The sequence below is a fragment of the Sceloporus occidentalis genome, unplaced genomic scaffold, assembly GCF_023333645.1.
Source record: "Sceloporus occidentalis isolate IW3139 unplaced genomic scaffold, rSceOcc1.0.p SCAF_2, whole genome shotgun sequence".
In the NCBI taxonomy this organism is placed as follows: domain Eukaryota; kingdom Metazoa; phylum Chordata; class Lepidosauria; order Squamata; family Phrynosomatidae; genus Sceloporus; species Sceloporus occidentalis.
The window spans coordinates 111302805-111324503 of NW_028316982.1; the positions used below are offsets into that span (position 1 = coordinate 111302805).

The window sequence follows — 21699 nt, forward strand, 5'->3', positions numbered from 1 at the left end:
CTGCTCTAGTTGCCTCCTGTTGCATTCCGAGGCTTGTAATTCAGTGAGGCCTAAGATAAGAGCTTTCTGGCTGAGAATTCTGTATGCCGCTTCCTGAACTGCAAATCTCAGAATGCAACAGGAGGCAGCCAGAGCAGTTATAGTGGAATAGCAGCTCTATTAAAGTGTAGTGCCGTAATCTAATTAGTCACAGCATTTTCAAGTGGGTCTGGATGATAGTCTCTTTTATTTGTAACCATCTTCTGTTTTCCCACCATATTTTCTGTCTTCTCCTACTGCCACTCCCACAATATGCTCTACCCACCAAAAAAAAAAAAAAAAACCTCTGTTCAGGACAACAAGTTAAATGGCTACACAATATATTTGAGTTGGTAACACTTTGGATGAGTAAGGAATTTCCCATTTGGAAGCTCTTTTTTCTAACTTAGGGGCTATACAGACAGCCGGCGGGATGCCACCCCGGTTTGCCCCAGATTCAGGCCACAGCAACCACATGCTGCAGCCTCCGGAAAGCTTCTTTTTGCATCCTGGATAATCCCTGTTCCATGTTGTGCTATTTGGGTGCTTCACCTGGCATGTGTTGTGTGGATGGGCGTATGCCAAAATGGTGCCTCAGCAGTGTGGTAAGGGCTTTGAGAGTGCAGACGCTCAGCCCTCACCGTGTGTACAGGCCGGCACAAAGTGGCGGTCTATACAGCGCCTTAGAGACAGGAGCTGTCAGGCTTCTGATATCCCCTCTTCCTGCATTTGCCAAGCAGAATGGGACCTCTGGAGAGCACCTGTCCCAACAAACTACTGCAACCATGCATTGATTTGAGTTCACCCTTTATAGCAATGCAATCGGATGTTGTGGGAATTCCACTTGCACTTCCCATCTCTGATGCTGCAGAGATATTTCTTTCCTTCCCCTAATCCTGGTGAAGGGTTGAAACGGAAAAAAGGCACGTGAAAGAGGAGTGTGAGAAACAGAGTATTTTTTTTTTACAGAAAATGGTTTTATTCTAAGTAAGAAATTTCCATAGCAAAAGGACATTTCTTTACATGAAGGACCAACTTTTCCTTCAGGCACACTTAAGAATTACAGTTTACAGACATATTTGATAATTTCAGATAAGCCAGGAAAAGTAAAACAAAAACAAAAAACCCTGATGTGACCAACTAATACATTATCCTAGTCTACTCACAGATCAGATGGGATTTATAGTCCTTTATGTTCATGGGGTAGCTAGGAGTCTGAACTCCTTTGTCTAGCCTTCACCGGCTCCCCAGGTGGACAGGAGCACCTTGATTCAGGAGTCCCTTTGTTAAACTCTAGTCTGCCTCATGGTCCTTTCTCAAGCTTTTCATAAACTATGCTGAGAAGGATCTTGAATCCTAATGCTTCTGCCCAACTGGTCATCTCATTGAGCAGTTGCTCTGATAATGAGGGCTCTGATAATGAGATGACTTATTATCACAGGAGCAAAAAGCTAGAACTAACTCTTGCCATATGTATCTATACATAGAAGTCAAGGGGTGAATATTTTGTTCATAGAACGTTAGCTGAGGAGTTTGAGGGCAACCTAAGGATGCAAGGAATATCATAAGCATACACATTATTTGTGTATTTAAACAGCAAAAACACCTGATGGATTATTGTTTATCTTAGACACAAGCACAGACACTCCCAAAAGCTCCCACCCAATGCTTTGAGTATGATAGATCATCTATATATAATTGATGGGGAGGCAGTCTTGCTGCAAGGACAATAATATTTGTCTATTTATTAATCTCATATTAAAACACACACCCATCACTTTATGGAATTCGAGCACAGGTGTGAAAGATGGTGGCTTCATTCCCACTACATAATAAAATGGTTTGCAAGCAGATATGAACCAGTTTAAATGACCCTTGTTTTCACTTGTGCCGATTCCCTGACATGGTTTGTGAAGGGGGACCCAATGCTAAATCCATTTAAAGCACTTCTTCAAGATCCGCTGAATTACCTGTGTCTTTTGCAATGAATTGATTCAGCACTAGTGTAAATGAGCTGCAGATCTGAATCGGTTCCCTGTGGCACAGTCAGCCCTATGACGCAACTGCATGTTGAATCGATTCACTTATGAATGTGAACACAAAGTGGATTAAATTGAAATGGATGAGGTTTGATCACTGCTCCAATTAGCATCTATTTGGTGCTAAATTGCTTCATTGAATCAACTCAAAAACTGGTTTATTCTGTAGTGGGAATGAAGCCAGTATAATTTTTACTCAAATATTAAGCACCCAGTTCATAAAATGATAAGGTAGTGAAAATTAGGACATCTTCACTTTTCTTCTTCACAGAAAAAAACATATTGCTAGACATGAGCAGCAGAATGTAAGCCCTAAAGATTTTTTTAGAACAACCAAGCAAACAATAAATGTTAAGGGAGAGTTTAAAATGATGCAAACATGTGATAGAAGCTACAGTTTCCACCATTAATTGCATTACAGAGACAAGGCAATAGCTACCCATAACATTTACACGACTGTAATTTCCGTAGCAATCACAATAGCAGTAGAAGTGTTATCTGAAGAAAGAAACTCATTTTCTCAGATACAAATACATTGCGTTTGGAATGCTGGTGGGATATTGCAATATTTCTTCCTCAAAGGCATGAGCTCAAGGGAAAACACCATCTGTAGAATATGCATTTATTTTACCAAAAAACAATACTGTGGAAAGACCCTTATTGACAGTATCAGTCATTAATGATTTCCTTTTTCTAGTGACATAAACACTGACTGCATTCTCTGGACCAGTTGTGAGCCTTGTCATTTCTGCCGCTTCTTTAATGGCGCCTGTCACTAGCATTTGTCTGACCCAAAGCTTTGCGTGTTTATGACGATGCCTCTGGATGATACACTGCACTTGCATCTTCCTATTCTTTCAACATCCCTTCTGTGTCCTTTTCTCCTTTTTCCCCTCACTTTCTGAAACTTCACTATTCCTCCCCTTTCCCATCCCAGCACGGAGTACGTGGAGCGTTTCAACCCCAATGTCCTGAAGGATTCTGCTCTATCTACGCACAAACCCATTGAGGTGAAAGGGCCAGGTGGCAAGGCCACCATCATTCACGCCCAGTATAACACCCCGATCAGCATGTATTCTCAGGACGCTATCATGGACGCCATTGCAGGCCAGGCCCAGGCCCAGGGCGGTGAACTTGCTGGGTAAGATGGTTTCCTTTGTGTGCACCAGCCCTCCACTTTGCATGCCACATAGTCCCTTCCAACATCCTATTGTTTTGAGCAGTCTACTGGGTGCCATTGAGTGGTAATATGATGGAATGACTAATTCTAGGAAGACAGAACAGAAAACTTGATTGCAATGATAACTCAATAATTCTTTATTTATTTATCATATTTCTACCATATCCCCTCTCTAAGCTGAAGACTGTCTAAATAGATATCACCCTCCTCATATCTGTCAGAGCAATGATAGATAGTGCTAACGCGTTAATAGATTTAACTCATGCCAAACCAGTTATGGTGTCATTGTACAGAGCTTGGGAATGTTGTTCCCAGAATCTCCTGTCTAAAATGGTTAACTTTGCCAAGCTCTGATAGCAGCCCTACATGCAAAATTGAGTCTGCCATCAAGTCCCTCTTGAGTGTGTTTCTTAGACGGTAAGAGATATATGGGGAAGGAGTTGTGGGGAGATGGAAAAGCACAAGCATGAGAAGGCCTTTGGCTACCTATTTCCATGTTGTACTTTAAATCACACTTTGCCATCTCAATGTAGAGGGAAATGGCGGAACACACACCATTTTACAGTGTTTATGATTTGAGTATTTTGAAATTTATAGACACCCTTTATCCTCATGGCTTCCTAAAACAGTGTACTGGGGCAGTCAAAAATGTTTGCAAATTGTTTCATCCTTAACAGGATTTTTCACCCCTGTGATGGGATAAAGAGACCAGCTTTGCCCCCTCCATCATTGACAGCCATAAGAAAAAATAACTCTGGTAGATTTTGTGCAAAAATACTGCATTTTGAATAATAAACAATGTTTTGCGGAAACAAGCCTTCACAAAAAGTTTGCCAAAAATGTAATGTAAAAACATCAGAAATGTACAAAAACTCTCATAATGTTGCCCATCGGGGGAGAAAACATCAGAAAGTTCTCATTCACAGATATAAGAATTAAAGAATAGAAAACTTGTACTCCCATACCATACAGAACATTTAAATATATATATTATAAAGCCTGTCACAGAGCTTGCTTCTAAATATATTCCACAGGGAAAATCCAGAATAAAGCAGGACAAATAATCCAAGTTTATGGGAAGGGAGAAGACGTAAGGATTGATTTTTAAAAATTTGCACTAGGCAGTATTTGGATTATCTTTTTAAAGAACATAAAGAAGGGTATATGTTTTAAAGCGTGAATAAAGATTGAGCCATAAAAAAGGTAGTGCTTCATAAATTAGAAAACAAGGGTGTGTGTTTTTTATTTTAAAAAGTGAACAAGGGTGTTTTTTATTTTAAAAATTGTCTATAATTGTGTGTGAGAGAGATTATTCTTTGCACTTTCACTGTATTCTGATGAATTACCATTGGTTACATACAGTTTACAAAAACCCATAACACAAACTCCTTTCTCTTTTGACATGGAAAATGGAAGCTAAGCCAGGAAAATGAGCCATGCAGTGATATATCTTTAACATTCCTTCTCTTTTTTGAAATCTGTGTATCATATGACAGATATGAGAGATGAAGTGGAGTTCTCACCGGTTTTCTAAAGAGATTGGGGGTTGCTGACATTAGTAACAATTTATTCTTGTTCCAATTCAGCATTGATTTAAATCTTGGTTTTTTTACAAAGCAAAAACGAAACAATGCTAATGCTGTTTTCTAAATAAAAAATTATTTCAAGGATAAACAAAAGCCTGGATACTTCTAAATGCTATCAGGAGACTGTTGCAGTAGAGTACACACAGACACGCATACATACACGGAGGGTGGCTGTCTGCTAGCAATCTATACATATTTAAATTCACTTTGAGAGGTATAGAACCTGCAAGAACATTCCAGTTTACATTCTGGTGCACAATGTGCAGTGCTTCTGTACAGTGCAAAACAAATCCATTTTTGGATCATAACATATGTGAGAAACAGCAGGCTATGATATCTGGAGCCACAGTTCCCCATGTATTCGTACAGTGGTTCCCAAACTTAGGTCCTCCAGGTGTTTGAGACTTCATTTCCGTGAAGCCTTGGCCACCTTAGCCAACAGTCAAGAATTCGGGGAGATGAAGTCCAAAATCTCTGGAGTACCAAGGTTTGGGAACCACTCTATTAAGAGAATAATATAGCATTTCCCTACACAAAACTAAATGCACTCAGCCCACCATATTCTCTGGAGTTAGAGGCTCAGGACCCCCACAAATGTGGAAAAACCAAAAATAACTCTACCTCATCCACCCAACCATATTTAATATAAACAAAAAGTATGATCTGCAGATTCAGCCCACTGTGGATGCCTTTGAGGCGGTGGGATTCCTTTGCAAGGCAGAAGGGGGCAGCTAGTGGGACTTGCCACTGCCATCACAATTGCCCTACAGCATATTTAGGGACTGACAAGTCTCACTGCATATTCACAGTCTCTCAGTTTTATGAGGTTTGCAGTCCCCATTAAAAATGTCATTAGGGCAGCAGTAGCAAATAATCCACGAATAATCAAATCCACAAAACTCAGACTCATAAATGTGGTAGGTTGACTGCATGCTTCTATATAGCAAACTTATTTGGATGCTGAATTAAGTAACAGTGTTTGATTATTTGGAATTCATGATTTAGGCAAAAATGACAGGCAAATGGCACATTGAATTGCTTTTCCCAAAGATTGGATTATTGGTATCAAGGTTGGGAACGTCAGTTTCTCCTCCTTCTTCTCCCTTTCACTCTCCCCTTATACACACAGACAATACATTCCATGTTTATTCCAGATTAATATGTGAAATTGGAAATGCTTTGCAAAAGGCCAGATAGCTGCCTGCATTGATTAGGATAGTGCTTTTTGAACTATCTGATGTGGTGGACTGTCATTTCTATCTCCAGTGTGCCACCGTGCCAGTTATCGTATTTGTGCCACATTACTATCTTTGTGCCACTATTATTGTTCTTTCCTGGAAGCTTGCCACAGACCGATAGCTGATGGCTTGCAGACCAGCAATAGCCCACACCACTTTGAGCAGCATTGGATTTACGATATTAATCTCAGTTGTATAACTACAGGACCTCAACTGGCTTTATTTGGTATACAAGTACAGTTCTCTTGCTATGTATGTGATCTCTTACTATTGCTTTATATGTGAAGTAGAAAACTTTGAATATACTCGCGGCTACAGAACAGCAAGATTGCTGCTATGCCTTTAACAACTTGCTTAGAGCTGATATTCTCCAAGCTTATTCCAGTTGCTAATGTGTTAATTTGCTCCCTTGTGCTCCTTTTATTGATAATGTCTTTTTTTCTCTTTTTTCCCCCCTTTACACATTCCATTTGGGTTTTCGTTAATTTCCCATACTAACGTTGCTCTGTTGTGCACATCCCAACTCTCCATAACGGTGGACCCCAAACGCTCAATGCTCATTGTTGGGTTTTGATCGTATGACTCACAGTGAATCTCCATTGGCGTAAGTAGACTTATATTTCCAACTCTATATAATGAAAGAAGTGCAGAGTATAAAATTATCTTATTATTTCTTTTACATATGGTACACTTCTTTCAGATTTTATACATTTTATAGATATTTCCACATGTATCAAGCACTAAACTAGGCGTTGCAAACCCAACTCATAAGAGTTAAAAACATTTCCACTGTTGAGCATGTATAATTCTGATGATATTAATCAAACCAAAACCAAAATAATATTAACCAAACCAACAATTGATTATATGACTGGGGAGTGAGTAATAACCAGCCCCTTCCATAATTTATACAGTATAATGTATAAAATTGGTATACATGCTCCACCTGACCTTATAATCATGCAAGTGCCCAATTTGCATTAACTTCACCCTTTTGCAGAGGAAGAAGTACACAAAGTGGCGATCTACATGTCTGACAGTCCATCTGCATTGTATATACATTATGTGCCTGATAAAGAGGAAGGAGCTTGCTATTTCCTCTCACCAATTCAGTTTATTTCTCAGCTGGACCAGTGATATGGGAGTGGTACTTCAGTGGGACCTACCAAAGCGATTATCATTGTAGATCAAACCTTTGGTTCAGCAGCTCTTTTCCGACAGCAGAAGAAGACATTGCATGTTCCAGAAAACCTCAGCTAGGTTTACAATGGAATTCCACCAAAAAACACATCTACAATTATTTAAGCTTTGTTGATTTCAAAAGGATTCACCAATGTGTTCTTGGGGTTGTAACCTTAACTGTGATTTACACAAACAACTGTATTGTAGTGCAGCTTTTTTCTGAACAGCACCACTTCAAGCTGAAGATGGGATTCCAATTGGAATGTTTTACCATTAAAAAAAGAACCTATTATATCAGAGAGAAAGATCAGGGTTAATCTGCCGTCTAGTCTGCAAGACGAGCATTTTCTTCTTTAAAGAGCATTCAGTTGTTCAGACTGAAGTCTATGAAAAGTTGTATCTGATTCATACGTGTTGGCTGTTTGTGGAAAATGCACTAAGAGATGCAATAATAATCCTGGTTGTATGCAGACTTAGGGGTGAAATAGACATTCATGAAGAAGTGGCTAGAAGCCACTCCAAGCCTAATTGCCCTAGGTCCATGGTAAATATATGGCACAGCCCCAATGACACCTCTTCTCACAGCCCCAAATAGGCTCAGAAAATATCCGCTCCTTCTGGAGGTGGCCTTGGGGCAGCTCAGGGCAGATTCAGGGTGCTCTGGGAACATGCATTGTGTAAACACCATGCCCACAGAGTGGCTGGAAGCCACCCCCATCTGCCCTTCTGTTTCGAGTCTCAGTCATGTGGAGCAATCCTGCTGAAATCAAGACTTATAATTTCATTCCTTTCACCACACAAGACTGTTATAGCACTATTATTCTGCTTTTATTGCTATGGATGCCTCTTGTGGAATTCTGGGGTTTGTAGTTTAGTGAGGCCTGAGAGTTCTCTGGCTGAGAATTCTAAATGATCTCCTTAAAGTGCAAATCCCAGGATTCCACAGGAGGCAGCCATAAAAGTTAAAGTGCAATAATAGTGCTATAGCAGTGTAGTGCAGTATTTCTACCCATACAGCATCAGCAAAAGAAAGCCCAGCAGAGATGGAAAAGACAAAAGGAGAGCTCCTGAGTTCATGTTTCTGCTCCAGTGAAATATGTATTGAGAACAATACCATTTCATTTTGTGTATAAAACTTTGAAAGGTGTTGAAATAACTATTAAAATTGTTTTTCATTTAGAGAAACTTTAATGCTCTGTTACTGCTGAAAGGCATATCTGTCATAATGTTTCTCTGCGTTTTTAAGTACAAAATGCAAGTTCCACACATGCATGCATGTTCAAATACCATTTCTGCCATATAAAGTTTCACATGAGAGCTGGGCTTTGTTCAGACCAGTGCAATATTTCTCTCTCTAAATATATATTGTACTAAGAGGAATTCTGCAAATGTGCTTCCTTTGTTGTGCTGTTAAGTCTAAAGAACATTTGTTCTTTCTCCTTTTTTAATTTCCTGATGTCTTACTTGCAGAGGGTATTTCTCCCACTTGACCTCATACTGTGCTTTCTATGTAATACATATCATCTTTTCCCTTCTAAGTTCATTGGCAGGCTTGTAGGTTTGCTTGGCCTAAGTGGTCTTAATGTGACATGTAAAACATCAACTGTCCTCATATCAAGCTTGAGTCAAATGTATATTCAGCATTTTAGAATTCATCCATTAGCTTCTAGATGTTCTTTTTAATGGGACAGGCCAAGTAGTTTTCAGAATATAATATTAATTTTTAAAAAACCTACGTGTTTTTAGGTTTTTATATCACTCTTGTTTTTCCACCAAAACTCATAAAACCATACAGTATATGACAGTCCCCATTCCAACCCAATTCTGTTTAGATTCAATATGGTGGATGCATCATGTGTCCACAGACTATGTCCAAAGACCTAATCTGCTACCTGACCTTCAAAAAAACCTGTTAGAGTTTATGTTCAATTATGCTGAGTTACAAAGACTGAACCAAAGTAGTGATTAAGGCTTCATATATGAAAGGATTGATAAGATGATTTTATGGAAATAAAGCCCTAAATCCAACTGCTAGTCCTGGCCAGGGTGGGTTTTATATAAGTGTTGACTTACCATTCCTCAATTGATTCAATGTATCTGCTGAGGATGGGGCTAGCAGTTGCATTTAGACTCTAAATCTCAACCCTGAAGTTTAAATGTATAATGCAGGTCATAATTTCAGAATTTTTGATAGGGGAGTTAGGAATTACTGATACTGGAAGTACTGATAACCAGAGTGGGTATATGGCAGAAGACATATGAATGCATCTCTATTGCACATGTTGTTCTTTCCCCGCTATCTGCCATGTAAATTATAACAATAGTATACCAAAAGGAGGTAAGTGACTAGGTAAAGGCTCCCACATTCACAGTCTGCTCATGAGCTTCCAGAAATATCTTTCTCACCACTTTTGGGCAAAGAATGTGAGATTGAATGGGCTTTGGCACAAGATAGAGAACCATGGTCATCCAGATGTTGTTGGACCACACATGCCATAATCTCTAACCAATTAAATATTCTGGTTGGGAACGGAGGGCGTTAGAGTCCATCAACACCTGTAAGGCTAAGACATAGCTCTTACATGATTCACTGAACAATAAATAGACTGCAAGCAGGAAGCAGAACCCAAATGGGTTCTTGTTCTAAGAGGTTTGTTGGTGATCTTTTTCACAGAGATTTTTTAATTGATTTATTCATTCATTGATGACACTGATATATTGCTTAATATAATAACATGTCTAACTGCATACAATTATAGTATTATAATACAGCCCAATAAAGTTTTAAAATAGTTTCACAATAACAAAACAGACACATACACAGACCAACAACAGTATAAAACGGGGCAAGGAAAATAATTGTTTCTCTTGAATTATGCGTAGGGGAGTGATTTAGTGGCTGGGTGCTACCACTGAAAAGGCATGGCTTTGCAATGTTGACTGATGCCATTGTGGGTAAAGTAGGCAATGGGCAGATATGGGGAGGCAATTAACTAGATTTTTATCTGAATGTCTAACTATTTTGATGAAACAAAAATAAGTTAATACCTATTAATTTAATCTGCCACTTGAATTATGCTAAAGGTAACCTTTCACATGTATGACCCAGTGCTTCTAGTGATAAAAGAGATATTTTTAATTCCTTGGTTGAGCTCACAGTGCATGTCAAGAGACAACTGAGAAGTTAAAATCAAGTTCAAACAGCAGTAAGTAGTATCTGCGATTGGTAAAGTGCTCATGATAGGCAATGATATATTTGCTACACAACCTAATAATCCTTGAGATGGTTCATGCCAGTTTCTAAGCATAAAACATCATGCTATGGTATCATTGCAGGCAAACATACAAGCACAAAAATGAAGGGTTTTTTTGTGTGGTCACATCAAGCTGACAAAAAAGTCTACACTCATATGGATAAGATTGTGGTATGAAGACCAAATACTGTGAAAATGCCAAGTACTGATATATGTAATGAATCACAAAACAGCTCTGTAAAAATTTATAAAGGTGGAAAATGCATCCAATAGAATTTAGGAGGTAATAATCTATAGGCTTTAAGGGCTTTAGCTGAAGTTCTACAAAAAATTACCTACCTATTTAAGTGGCCCCTTTCTGTTTATTATGTCAGTCTGTTAATAAAATTTTAAAAACAAATATTTCAGCCTGTTACTAGGAACACTGTCATGATACAAAGGCAAAAACACTCAAGTTAAACGATGGTCAGAATCTACTACCAGTGTCCTTGAGGCTATTTCTATTAGGTTTATTGTTCAGTGCCCATCATCTTGCTGTTTGGTTCTTGATGTTGATCACAGCAGTGTTTATTACTCCAGTATGCAAATCTTATCCATTATTCAATAGAAATATGTATATTGTAGCCAAACAGTGCTTTATGCTCCTTCAATAATGCATAGTAGGAAGAGGAAAACAGCAGGTGCTATTGGATTCAAAAGAAGTGGGGCCAATCTGTGGCCTAATATGTAATCCCAATTGGAATTTGGTAATTCATTAATAATAATACTCATTGATTTAATGGGCCTACTCTGGGACTAGCAATTGGATTTGGACCAGAAAAATCACAATGAAAAACATGCCCTCTGCTATACCATTGTAGTGGCTGCCTAAGCATTGGACTCACATAAAGATGCATACATGTGGTTCCTTTTGCCAGCAGCAAAGTGAAAAATCATAAGTGATACATTGGAATCAAGAGTTATCCTTTCATGATTTTTAATTTTTATAGTTTATCTGTACTTCTAATTATGTTGCTATTTGGCATGACCTCAAGCCATTTAAACGGATGACTTGGTGACTTTATAGCCTATCTTGTTGATCCATTGACCCAATGTGGCAGAATATAGTCCCTCTGCAGATCATTTCTAACTAGAAAATGGAGGAGTTGATCATGATGCTACTGATGATGATGATTACAGGGGACATTTCTAATTATTTCTCTCTTCAAATCATGCAAAACATATCTGTATCAAACAAATATATTTTGACTGTAGTTAAGCAGAAATTGGGGCTTGAAAGACAGCTATTAGAAAGGATATTGGGGGAAGGGAAGGCAAAATCAGCATTTGCCATTTTACAGTGCACCTCTTTCTGCATTGCAGTAGCCTCCCTGTTAAAGATCCTCATGTAGACAGTGCCTCTCCAGTGTATCAGGCTGTACTTAAAACACAGAACAAGTCTGAAGAGGAGCTTGATGATTGGAGCCGCCGTTCCTCCCACTTGCAGTCCAGGTCCTTCCGCATCCTGGCTCAGATGACAGGAACTGAGTACAGTAAGTCAACTGGGGAGCTCCAGTTCACATCTCTGATGGCACTCTTCTTTCTTCTCTAGCTATCTTATCCTCAGTTTCCACCATAAAACAAATCCTATGATCTGACTGGAACTATGGGCATTGCTTACCTGTAATGAACAAGAATCTAAGGACCTTATCGCACTCACAATTTTCAACGTTTTGGGGATGGAAGGAGGACGCTCGTGTGCACACGCGTCCTGCAAAAAACGGAGTTTATCGCACACGAAGACATCCTCCAAGAGGCCCCGTTCCGCCCCCGACATGCACCCATTAGCGTCCAGTCCTGACGGGCGCCATTTTTTGCCGACAGAAGGTAATCTGTCAGGCAAAAATCATGCCCATCAGGCCTGGACATTAACGGGTGTGCGCCGGGGGGGCGGAACGGGGCCTCTTGGAGGATGTCTTCATGTGCGATAAACTCCATTTTTTGCAGGACGCGCACGTACACGAGCGTCCTCCTTTCATCCCCAGAACGTTGAAAGTTGTGAGTGCGATAAGGTCCTAAGTAAAAATTATCATGGAGGAGACGTGTCTAATACTTTTTTTCAAATACTTTTTTAAAATGTGGAGTTTTTCTCAGATGAACAAAGAAATTGATATTGCTCATTTGTAAAGGGCTTATAACAATACATAAAAATGAAATTGAGAAAAATGAGTAACTAGAAATGCATTTGGAAGTTAGGGGGGAAAAACAGTTGAAGGAAAACTGGCAAAGGCCAGTGGGAAAAAGAAAAATGTTTGCTTTGAGTTGTTTTGTTTTTGTTTTTGAATGATCTTTAAAGAAATAAGCCTTTCATATCCATGGATTCTACATCCATGGATTCAACTATTCTTGTTATGTATATTTAAAAAACCAAAAAACAAACCTTGATTTTATATAAGGGACACTATTTTACTATCTCATTGCATTTAATGGGACTTGAGTATCCATGGATTTTGGTATACATGGCAAATCCTCAAACCAAGTCCCAGTGGATGCCAAGGGCCCACTGTAGTTTTAAAAATGCAATGATTCCCATTGGCCATTTACACCAAATTAGAGTAGATCCATCAAAACAGTGAAACTTATGTTAATCTACATTTACCAGTTCAATGGGTCTATGCTTATTGGGAGTAACAATTGGATTTAGTCCTATATATGTTTCTTAATGAAAACATACCTACATTGAGTAATGCATTTTTATATGCATTGTAGAAATTATGCTGGGGTTTTTTTCTGGGTTTTTGGGCACAATTTTTGTTTCCTCTGTGGAAAACATCACAGGCTCAGAAATGTCCTGATTTGTGAGTGCAAAATATGTCTGTCCAGATTCAGTCTGGAAGATGATCTGGTATACCTGTCAAGGGTGGGGACTTAATTGAAAAAAATTCTGACAGATTCCTACTCTTTTAATCATTGGATTCTTGTCTTTTTAAAAATGAAAACAGTGCAAGGTATCAGGAGTGAATCATTTGCCAAAGTGCTTGAGTCTTTGGTATTTGGCCTAGGATGATATGTGCTGAAACAGGAATTTAGGAAGGGGGGAATCGCAAATCGAACAGAGGTTGCCTAATTTGAGGTGATTCTCCTCCCTGAATAGTTGTTCAGAATTTTCCCCAGCCTTTTGCAGGCAAAAGGGATGAACCTTTCCATTTATGAGCATCTCTAAATGATCATACCTCTTAAGACATAAATTTGGATTTCATCACTGTTGAATGATACACAACATTCAAGCTCCAAATGGTCTCTCCCAGAGGCTACATAATCATGTAATACTGTAGTTCCATACAATACCAAATGCAAGCTGCCATTGGGCCTAATAATATCAATAGCTGTTATGTTCTATGTTTGTCTAAAATGGGACAAAATTACTAGAAAGGAAGGCCTCACACAAGTATCTAATGTTTCAAATAATCCAGGTGAATCGCATGGTGCATGGTAACCCCTGGTGATACCAAAAAGATCAGTAAAGGAGTATGTTCCCTGTTGATGTTTGACTGAAATCATCAAGCAAGGTTTAAGGCAGTTTGTGTCTGAATATAGATGCCAAGCAAGATTTAAAAGGATCAAGGAAAAAATAATATATGCAATCTATAGCATTTCAGACAGAAAATGCTGATTGATGATTCCAAATTTAATACAAGGAGCAGTAGAAAAAACTTGCAGAGGGTTTTTTGAGATATTTCATAATGTATTCTGGTCCTTAATCTTATAACTTTTCAACTTCATCTTTAAGAGATGGGGAAAGTTAGCAGATGTATTTCTACTTTATCTGTAATAGCAAATACAATAAAATAAAACAAAGGATCACTTAGGTGGAAAGTCCCAAATGGTCTGCAAGTTGAAGTGTAGGTTAAAATAATTTAAGAAATTCTGATACATTAAAACTAATGTTTTAATCAGATTTTAAAGAAGAGGAGAAATTAGAAATATGTTTTCCTTTTTTTAATTCAGCATAGTTCACATCACAGAGTAGGAATTCAAAACTGTAGCATTAGCATTTTACAAGCAACAAGGTACTTGTCGAATGCATCTGTCAGAAAACATCAAGTTTAAAAAACCAAAAGGATATTTGCAGTATTTTCATGACTAGAAGTTCAGATTATAAAATATTTTTTCTCAAATTTCCCTTTCCCTAAAAATACACGTTAGAAGGGTGTTGTTTAAATATTGGGAAATGATATGTGTGTGTGTAAACATTTGTCCTCCATGGCTAATAGCAGCCTCAAGAAGATAAATTCCATTGGGGAACTAATGCAAGTTTGGACATCACTGGTTTAAGGGTATATGCAAAGTATAGGTTTTGGCAGAGCACATACAATTTCTAAACATGAAAGAAAGGGCCTGAACAAACAGGCCAAAATAAAGCTTTGGAGGTATGCTGTTTAAATGACATATGCATCTTAAGAGGCCAGAAGCTGTGCCAAAGCTGCGCTCCAGTTCATAGGACTGGAACGTGGCTTTGGCATGGCTTCCAGCCTCTTAGGACACATGCATCATTTAAACAGCATACCTCCAAAGTGACCCAAAGCAGATTTATTTTGGCCTGTCTGTTCAGGCCCAAAGAGACATCAGAGAATCCAGTCTTAGATTTCCTGTATAATACATAGCTTGGCCCAAAGATAACCTGAAGTACCTTTCCCCCTCCCTTTGTAATTAGATTGTGAGTTCCACTTAGATTCCTTGATTATTTGTTTTTTCTCTGACAACGTCAATTTTTCACCTACAGTGCAAGATCCAGACGAAGATGCCCTGAGGAGATCAAGGTAGGCAACTAGCAGCAAGCACTATGGCCTTCTCCTTACTGATAACAAACACTTAGTGCTCTAAACCAGCATTAATTTTGAACAACTTGAAACATTAGATTTGTTTCTTTCAAATCCTACTACTTTTACTCAAATCACTAAAAATGAAAATGCTGTTGGCTTGTCAAGAGGAAAAGATGACAAAGTAGATTAACTGTAGGGGGCATGCTCAGTCCTTGGAAGGATGTTGCACAAGGAGTTCCCATTGGTTTGCGATGGAATTGCTTTGTGTGATAGACTCAGTGGACCAGTGTGTATGTGACTGCCCTACATTTTATAAGGGGATGTAATAAGATGGTGTGGCTAGGGCTGAAATTTTAATGAGCAATTTATTTGGATGATCCTGTGATTGGCATTTGTTTCATCGGAGATACACAGATGATAACGGTAAAGGAGTTGTTCCCAATGATATGAATTAAACATCTATGTTGGTTTTACTGGAAACTGAATAAGGGCAACAACCCCCCCCCCCCCCAAAAAAAAAAAAAAACCATCCCATTCTAACCCAACCAAGTTTATTTGGATTGTCTCTTCTCATAATAATGCAGTATGAGCACACAGGACTGCTTTTGCTACTAGAATGATGTCTTTGTCCATTTTCAAATATTTTGTCATTCTGAAGCTAAAATATTCATCAGTTTTTCATATGTCGCGATTGTCTAGTTTGAATTAGGCTACAAGCTTTACTCTGTTCCTGAATTCAGTTTAATAATGGCTGCTTGAAGGAGACAATCATGGGCTGTAATTGTGGCTTTCTTGCTTATGCATCTCTACCTTCAGTATACTCTTCTAAGCAAGGCCTTGAGTTTGTGATATGTCTTACAATTTTGTCTTGCCAAACTTCTCATTACGTTGTTGCAGATTGGTTTGTTTTTATGTTTGATCCCTGTGACTCTTCCATGTATATACCTATTTCTGAAACCTATTCCCCCAATCCATATCACTAATTTTAGAAATGGTATTTGCTGTTATATATGGCTACCAGTCTCCCTTCATTGCAAGTGACAGATGGCATACTATTTTAGCTTTTCTCATCTTACTGACTGTACAATATCTATATAGATTGAATACAGTCTATGTTGATACTGCTGAATGTTCTTGGACTGAAGAGTTACATTTTAAACTTTGTTACAAGGAAGGCTCTTCCATGTAGGAATTAAATGTGCAGCCCACTGCATGTAGATTGCTATGTGTGACACTGCGTTTGCATATACACTTGCTGCATATGCACTGGGTAGCCTCACGAAGTGCAAATCCATTCCTTAAAGTCTTGGTGAGCTATATTCTCATTATAGGTGACTTTACTAAATAGTCTGATGTTGGCACCTGATTTCCACAGGATTCCTAAATAAAGCCTCAGTGAGAAATTTATAGAGTCCTGTAGCAACGTCAACAGCTGCTACTGTGACCTGGGTTAAGCCTCTCAGAATGACCACTGGCCCGTTTGCCTGCTTACTTTGCCTGCTCACTTGCCAAACATGCCTGACTTCTTCCCAGAATAAATAAGATAAAGAATCAGGGATCTTTGACAGCAAGTGGTCAGTGGAGCCGAAAGCTGAGAGAATATTGAAATGGTCTCTGTGTACAAGCAATTGTGAGAAAGTGCTATAGTCATCTAAGAGGCATCTGCTCATGTAGAATAGGAATAGGCAACATATGGCATTCCAGAGGAAAGTTTCATCATCCCTCATCATTGGCTATTCTGGTTTAGGCTGCTGGGGTGCTACAAGTTGCTTCCCTTGATGTAAAAACTCTGTTAGGAATCAGATGTAAACCCAGGGAATAAGGACCTCTAATCCAGCAATGATTAATTTAGAATTCTATACAGGGCTGGAGACACTTCCACAAGTAAAACACTCTGACCCAACTAGTTAGTGAAGATTTTCATACCAGCTCTTAACGTGGGGTAGGCACTGGTAAATTGTTGCTGAAACATTGAGGAAGCGCGTGTGTGTGAAAGCCGGGTGTGCTTCCTCAATGTCAGGGAATCATCGGCTCTCTCTAGTGTCACTGAATCATTCGGGGAGAGGGAATTTCCTCTGAATGCTTCCATTCAGAGGGAATTCCCTCTCCCCAAACGATTCAGTGATGCTAGAGGGGAGCTGATGATCCCCTGATGTTGAGGAAGCACACCAGGCTTTCACACACACACACACACACACTTCCTCAATGTTTCAGCAACAATTTACCAGCATTTAAGTGCTGGTATGAAAATCTTCATTGTTCCTGTGCATGCCTTTGAAGATAGAACACACACACACACACACACACACACACACACATAAATTGGAGGGGAGTTGTTCCAAAGTAACCTGTCGTAAATTGAGGGCTTTACTTTGTTTTCCAAAAAGAAAATGTATTGGTAGCATCACATGCTCCAGTGTATGGCAAACTGCATATTTTTAGTATGATTTAAAATGTATAATATAATACAATAGAGGCATTTGCTATATATTTTCAGCACTGCATTTCACTTCTTCCTAAAATTGTCATTGCTAGGATGATTGGTCACAATGGAGTGTTTGCATTCCATTTTAAACAACGAAGAACTGGTTGCTCAATGTAGCAGGTTTCTAGATCATGAAAGAAAGAGCTGCTATAGCTGTCCATTGTGTCTTGCTATTCCTCTTACTGTCCCATCCAAGCCAGCAAACACATTCATCTGTGGTTCCAAACACTTGGATGGACAAAGTTGGAGTATTGTGTCAGACTACACAACCTTTTCTTGCCAGTAGTTTAGTGATAGTAGTGTCATTAACGTTGAGTGTGAGCTCTGTAGTAGTGAGTTAGTGGAATAATCTGAGGCAAAGGGGATCCTCTAGCATTTCTAAAACCCAAAATCTACCAAAGTGTAATACATTTATTGGATGAATATATCATGGAAGCTTCTACATATTAACTGTGGTTTCCAATATACCCTGTGTGTGATCTTCAGAAAGGATTCCACTACCTAATTTTGAGGTAAAAGACCTTTCATTTAAACATAATTTAAATGGTCTTGCAGAAGCCTCCATTTGCCTGTTGCTTGTGGAAGTCCTGGAAAATGTTTGTTTTCTGGTATTTTCAGGTGGCGAACATTACAGTTATACTAGTTTTTCAATGTAATAATTAAGGGGCCTTCTTGTTGTGGCAAAATCAGCCTTGACATAATGCCACCAGAGGTGAATACAAAATTCAATGTAGGTGACAAGGGAACGTTAGTGTGGGAGAACATTAGCTTTGCTTGATGAATTAGCACATGAATACTGATCTCTTTTGTGTTTCAGTTTAATTCACTACGGAAAATCAAAATGGTTGGTTAAGATCCCCAGAATGCCCCAAAAGTTTTGGCAGGTTAGAATAAAAAGAATATAAGCACTTTTATTGTTCTAGGCTGGAAGCTATCATCTTATAGCTGATAGTACATAACCTCTAATACATGGCCTTTTCATTATATCAAACCACATGACAAATCAGATTAAAGTTACCATTTACGGTAACATTGTTCCTCCATTATGAGCTCTAATAAATATGATTCTGTCTTAAATTGTTTAGCAAATTATTTGTCAATTTCTAATGAGATCTCCGAATTCTTTCTCATGCCGAGATATCTTAATATAGCTGCTTTTTTAATTTGCATTTTCTTTTAAACGCACGCACACACAATCTTACTCAGAGCTCCTATTAATTCCCACTGGAGCTACTTAGCTAGAAAACTGCTACTGAAAGAAACCAACCCACATCCACCTGGTTAATCTTTCCCAACAGATATTTCAGAAAAATTTGAATAGATGCCTATGGGAAGAACTGCATGTTAAAATATTCAAAGGACAGGCTTGTGTCAAGTTCCCATTGCCCTCTTTTTAATGTACATCACACCTTAAATGCTGATGCTATTATACCATCAGTTGCTTCATGCCTTGCTTCATGCCACTGAGAAAATGCTTGGCATAAAGCTAGCAATAAGCCACATTTGCATGAAAATACTGAAGGCAGAAGAGCAAAGCTAATATAGGTTGTGATATTTCAAAGGAGATTACCATACTATCTTTATTCCCCTGCTAGGCATGGGATGTAAATGAACAGGGACGGATTCAATAGCACAGCTCCCCAGGCAGTACTCATTCCATACCCAATCCGGACTTCTCCTGTACCTTTTAAAGAACCTTTTAAAGATTTTCCCATTCTTTAAAAGGTCTGGGAGAAGCCTGGATCAGATATGGGATAAGTACTGCCCGGGGATGGAGCTGTGCAATAGAATCCGCCCCTGTGAGTTTACATCCCACGCCTAGTGCTGGAATAAAAACCAGTGCAATTCCTTAGAGTTGTACTATTTCCCCTGAAAGTTATGCATTAAAAAGAACTCATATACCCATCCTTCCTGTATCATCAACAAATACCCACCACCCCACTCTGCTGGTTTCCAGTGTTTATGCTATTTGTTGTTTGTGCTTCTCTGAAACAAGGCCTGCTCATATCTTACTTTCAAATTTGCAGAAGACTATTTATTTATTTTGCTTCCTGGCCTTCCCTGGAGCTGACATTCATAAGAACATTTGAACCTGCTCTCCAGCAGCTGAGGAACAACCCTGCCTCTACCCCTGCCACAGCCTAGTTGTCTAGAGTTCCTTGATGCTGTTTTAGGCAGATATGGAAAAGGAAAGGTTACAGTATCACAGCAACAATGGGGCTTGACAGATTGGCAGAAAGGGGTGGTGAGACACTGCTCCTTTCTTCCCCAGATGGAGACCACAGCAACCCAACGCCACAGCCTCCAGGAGGCCAAAAAAAGAAATCACTCCCCGGCGGGTTCTTTTTAGGCTGTGCATGGGGCACCATTGATGCGCTCATGCACCGTGATACATCCGCATGGTGAGTTGCTGTTTGGGCACTGTGCAGCGCGGATATCATCATTGTGCACCCTGTATGGACAGGCGTGCATGATGATGGCACCCAGGCCATCATGGGGCTTTGAGCATGGGGACACTCAGTCCTCACTCCACCTGCAGGACGGCGCTTTTTGCCCATCTGTACCGAGCCTAAATCTTTATTTTTGGTATGTCAACCAGTTTCACTGTAGAAAAGGGGAATACCCATCAGAAGGTGCAGTTAGAGAGAAAGCAAAAGCAACAGAACAGCCCAACATAGTGGCCTGCAAATGTGCTAGACTACAACCCTCTCATCACCTCCAATCAGAACACCCCATTCTTGGCAGTAGAAATGGGAGTTCTAGCGTAACACATCTGAAAGATAGTGGTTTGAAGATGGGTGCATAGACCCAAAGCAGTCTGAATGGAGCACTTGTGAAGGGGAGAACAATGAGTGTACTAAATCCTCTTCATAGTTGTAACTGATCCTTCTCCCCGGCATTTTCTTAGTGGAGATACAGGTGATTCTAGCAATGTAAGAGCTCTGGAGAATGGAGTAATGGTCAAACTAGATGTAATTTTAATTATGTTAATCACATATCATGTCCATGTTGATAAAGCTGGGGGAAGCAGCTTTTGGCAGGCTGAGACTTAAATCCAATGTCATGCTGCTGGTAAACATCAGGATTTTTCTTTTCTGCTGCCCTTCAAACTTCAGACTTGTCTGACAATCAGCTCTGAAGTGTTTTAGGGTTTTTGACATCTTCCAGAGCAAGTTTTTTGGGGAGGCTGCAATAGAAATGGGTATTTGTTCACCCTCTTAGAAGTTGTAGATGGAAGAGTTGAAGCAACTGTGGATGGACCACTATATTTGTGTTAACTTAATTCATACTAGTTACATTCTTGGAGGTATTCTTGAGTTCCATCAGATTCTGTGACAACAGCAATCCAAGTTCATCTAGTTGGTGGAGGATGGTCTTTTGTATCTTGCTGGGAGACTTGTAATATATGAGCAGAACCTCAGTGTGTGCTATTCTTCCTGGCTAGAACCTGTTTTACTCTCCAAAGTTGCATTAAAGCAAATATATATGTGTTGTATATGTATGTGCCTTCAAGTCACCTATCAACATATGGTGACCCCATGAATTTCACATGGTTTTCTTAGGCAAGGAATATTCAGAGGTGGTTTTGCCAGAAAGCAAATATATATATGGGCTTAAATTTAAATCTGCCAGTGACACACTCCTCAAAAAGAAGGCTTACTAACAGTAACAAAAGCAAAAATGGAATTAGTGACACAGTAGATTTCTTATGCACAAATCTTTCTTTTCCCCTGCCTAACCACTTCCATCTTTTAATTTTCTAACTTTGCACTGAACCATCAAACTTCGATCACTGTCCAACAAAAGAAAATGAGAGAATGAGAGAGAAACAAACAAACAACAGAGTTGTAGAATGCCTGGCAGATTCTGGGTGTTTTAATGTTTGTGGAAAAGGAATGGAGAATCCCAGAATTT

The 21699-nt window shown here is 39.2% G+C and overlaps 1 protein-coding gene across 8 annotated transcripts in view; it reads left to right on the forward strand.

Moving 5' to 3' along the window:
- LDB3 (LIM domain binding 3) overlaps window positions 1-21699 on the forward strand; it is a 191317-nt gene that overhangs the window by 115485 nt on the left and 54133 nt on the right. For 5 of the 8 annotated variants that reach the window (XM_089510600.1, XM_089510599.1, XM_089510602.1 and 2 more), the window contains 4 exons: window positions 2995-3198; window positions 6651-6665; window positions 11860-12029; window positions 15260-15296. In XM_089510600.1, coding sequence (XP_089366726.1) covers window positions 2995-3198; window positions 6651-6665; window positions 11860-12029; window positions 15260-15296 — 426 coding nt within the window. The remainder of the gene's footprint in view (window positions 1-2994; window positions 3199-6650; window positions 6666-11859; window positions 12030-15259; window positions 15297-21699) is intronic. The other 3 variants (XM_089510601.1, XM_089510605.1, XM_089510606.1) reach the window with 2 other exon arrangements.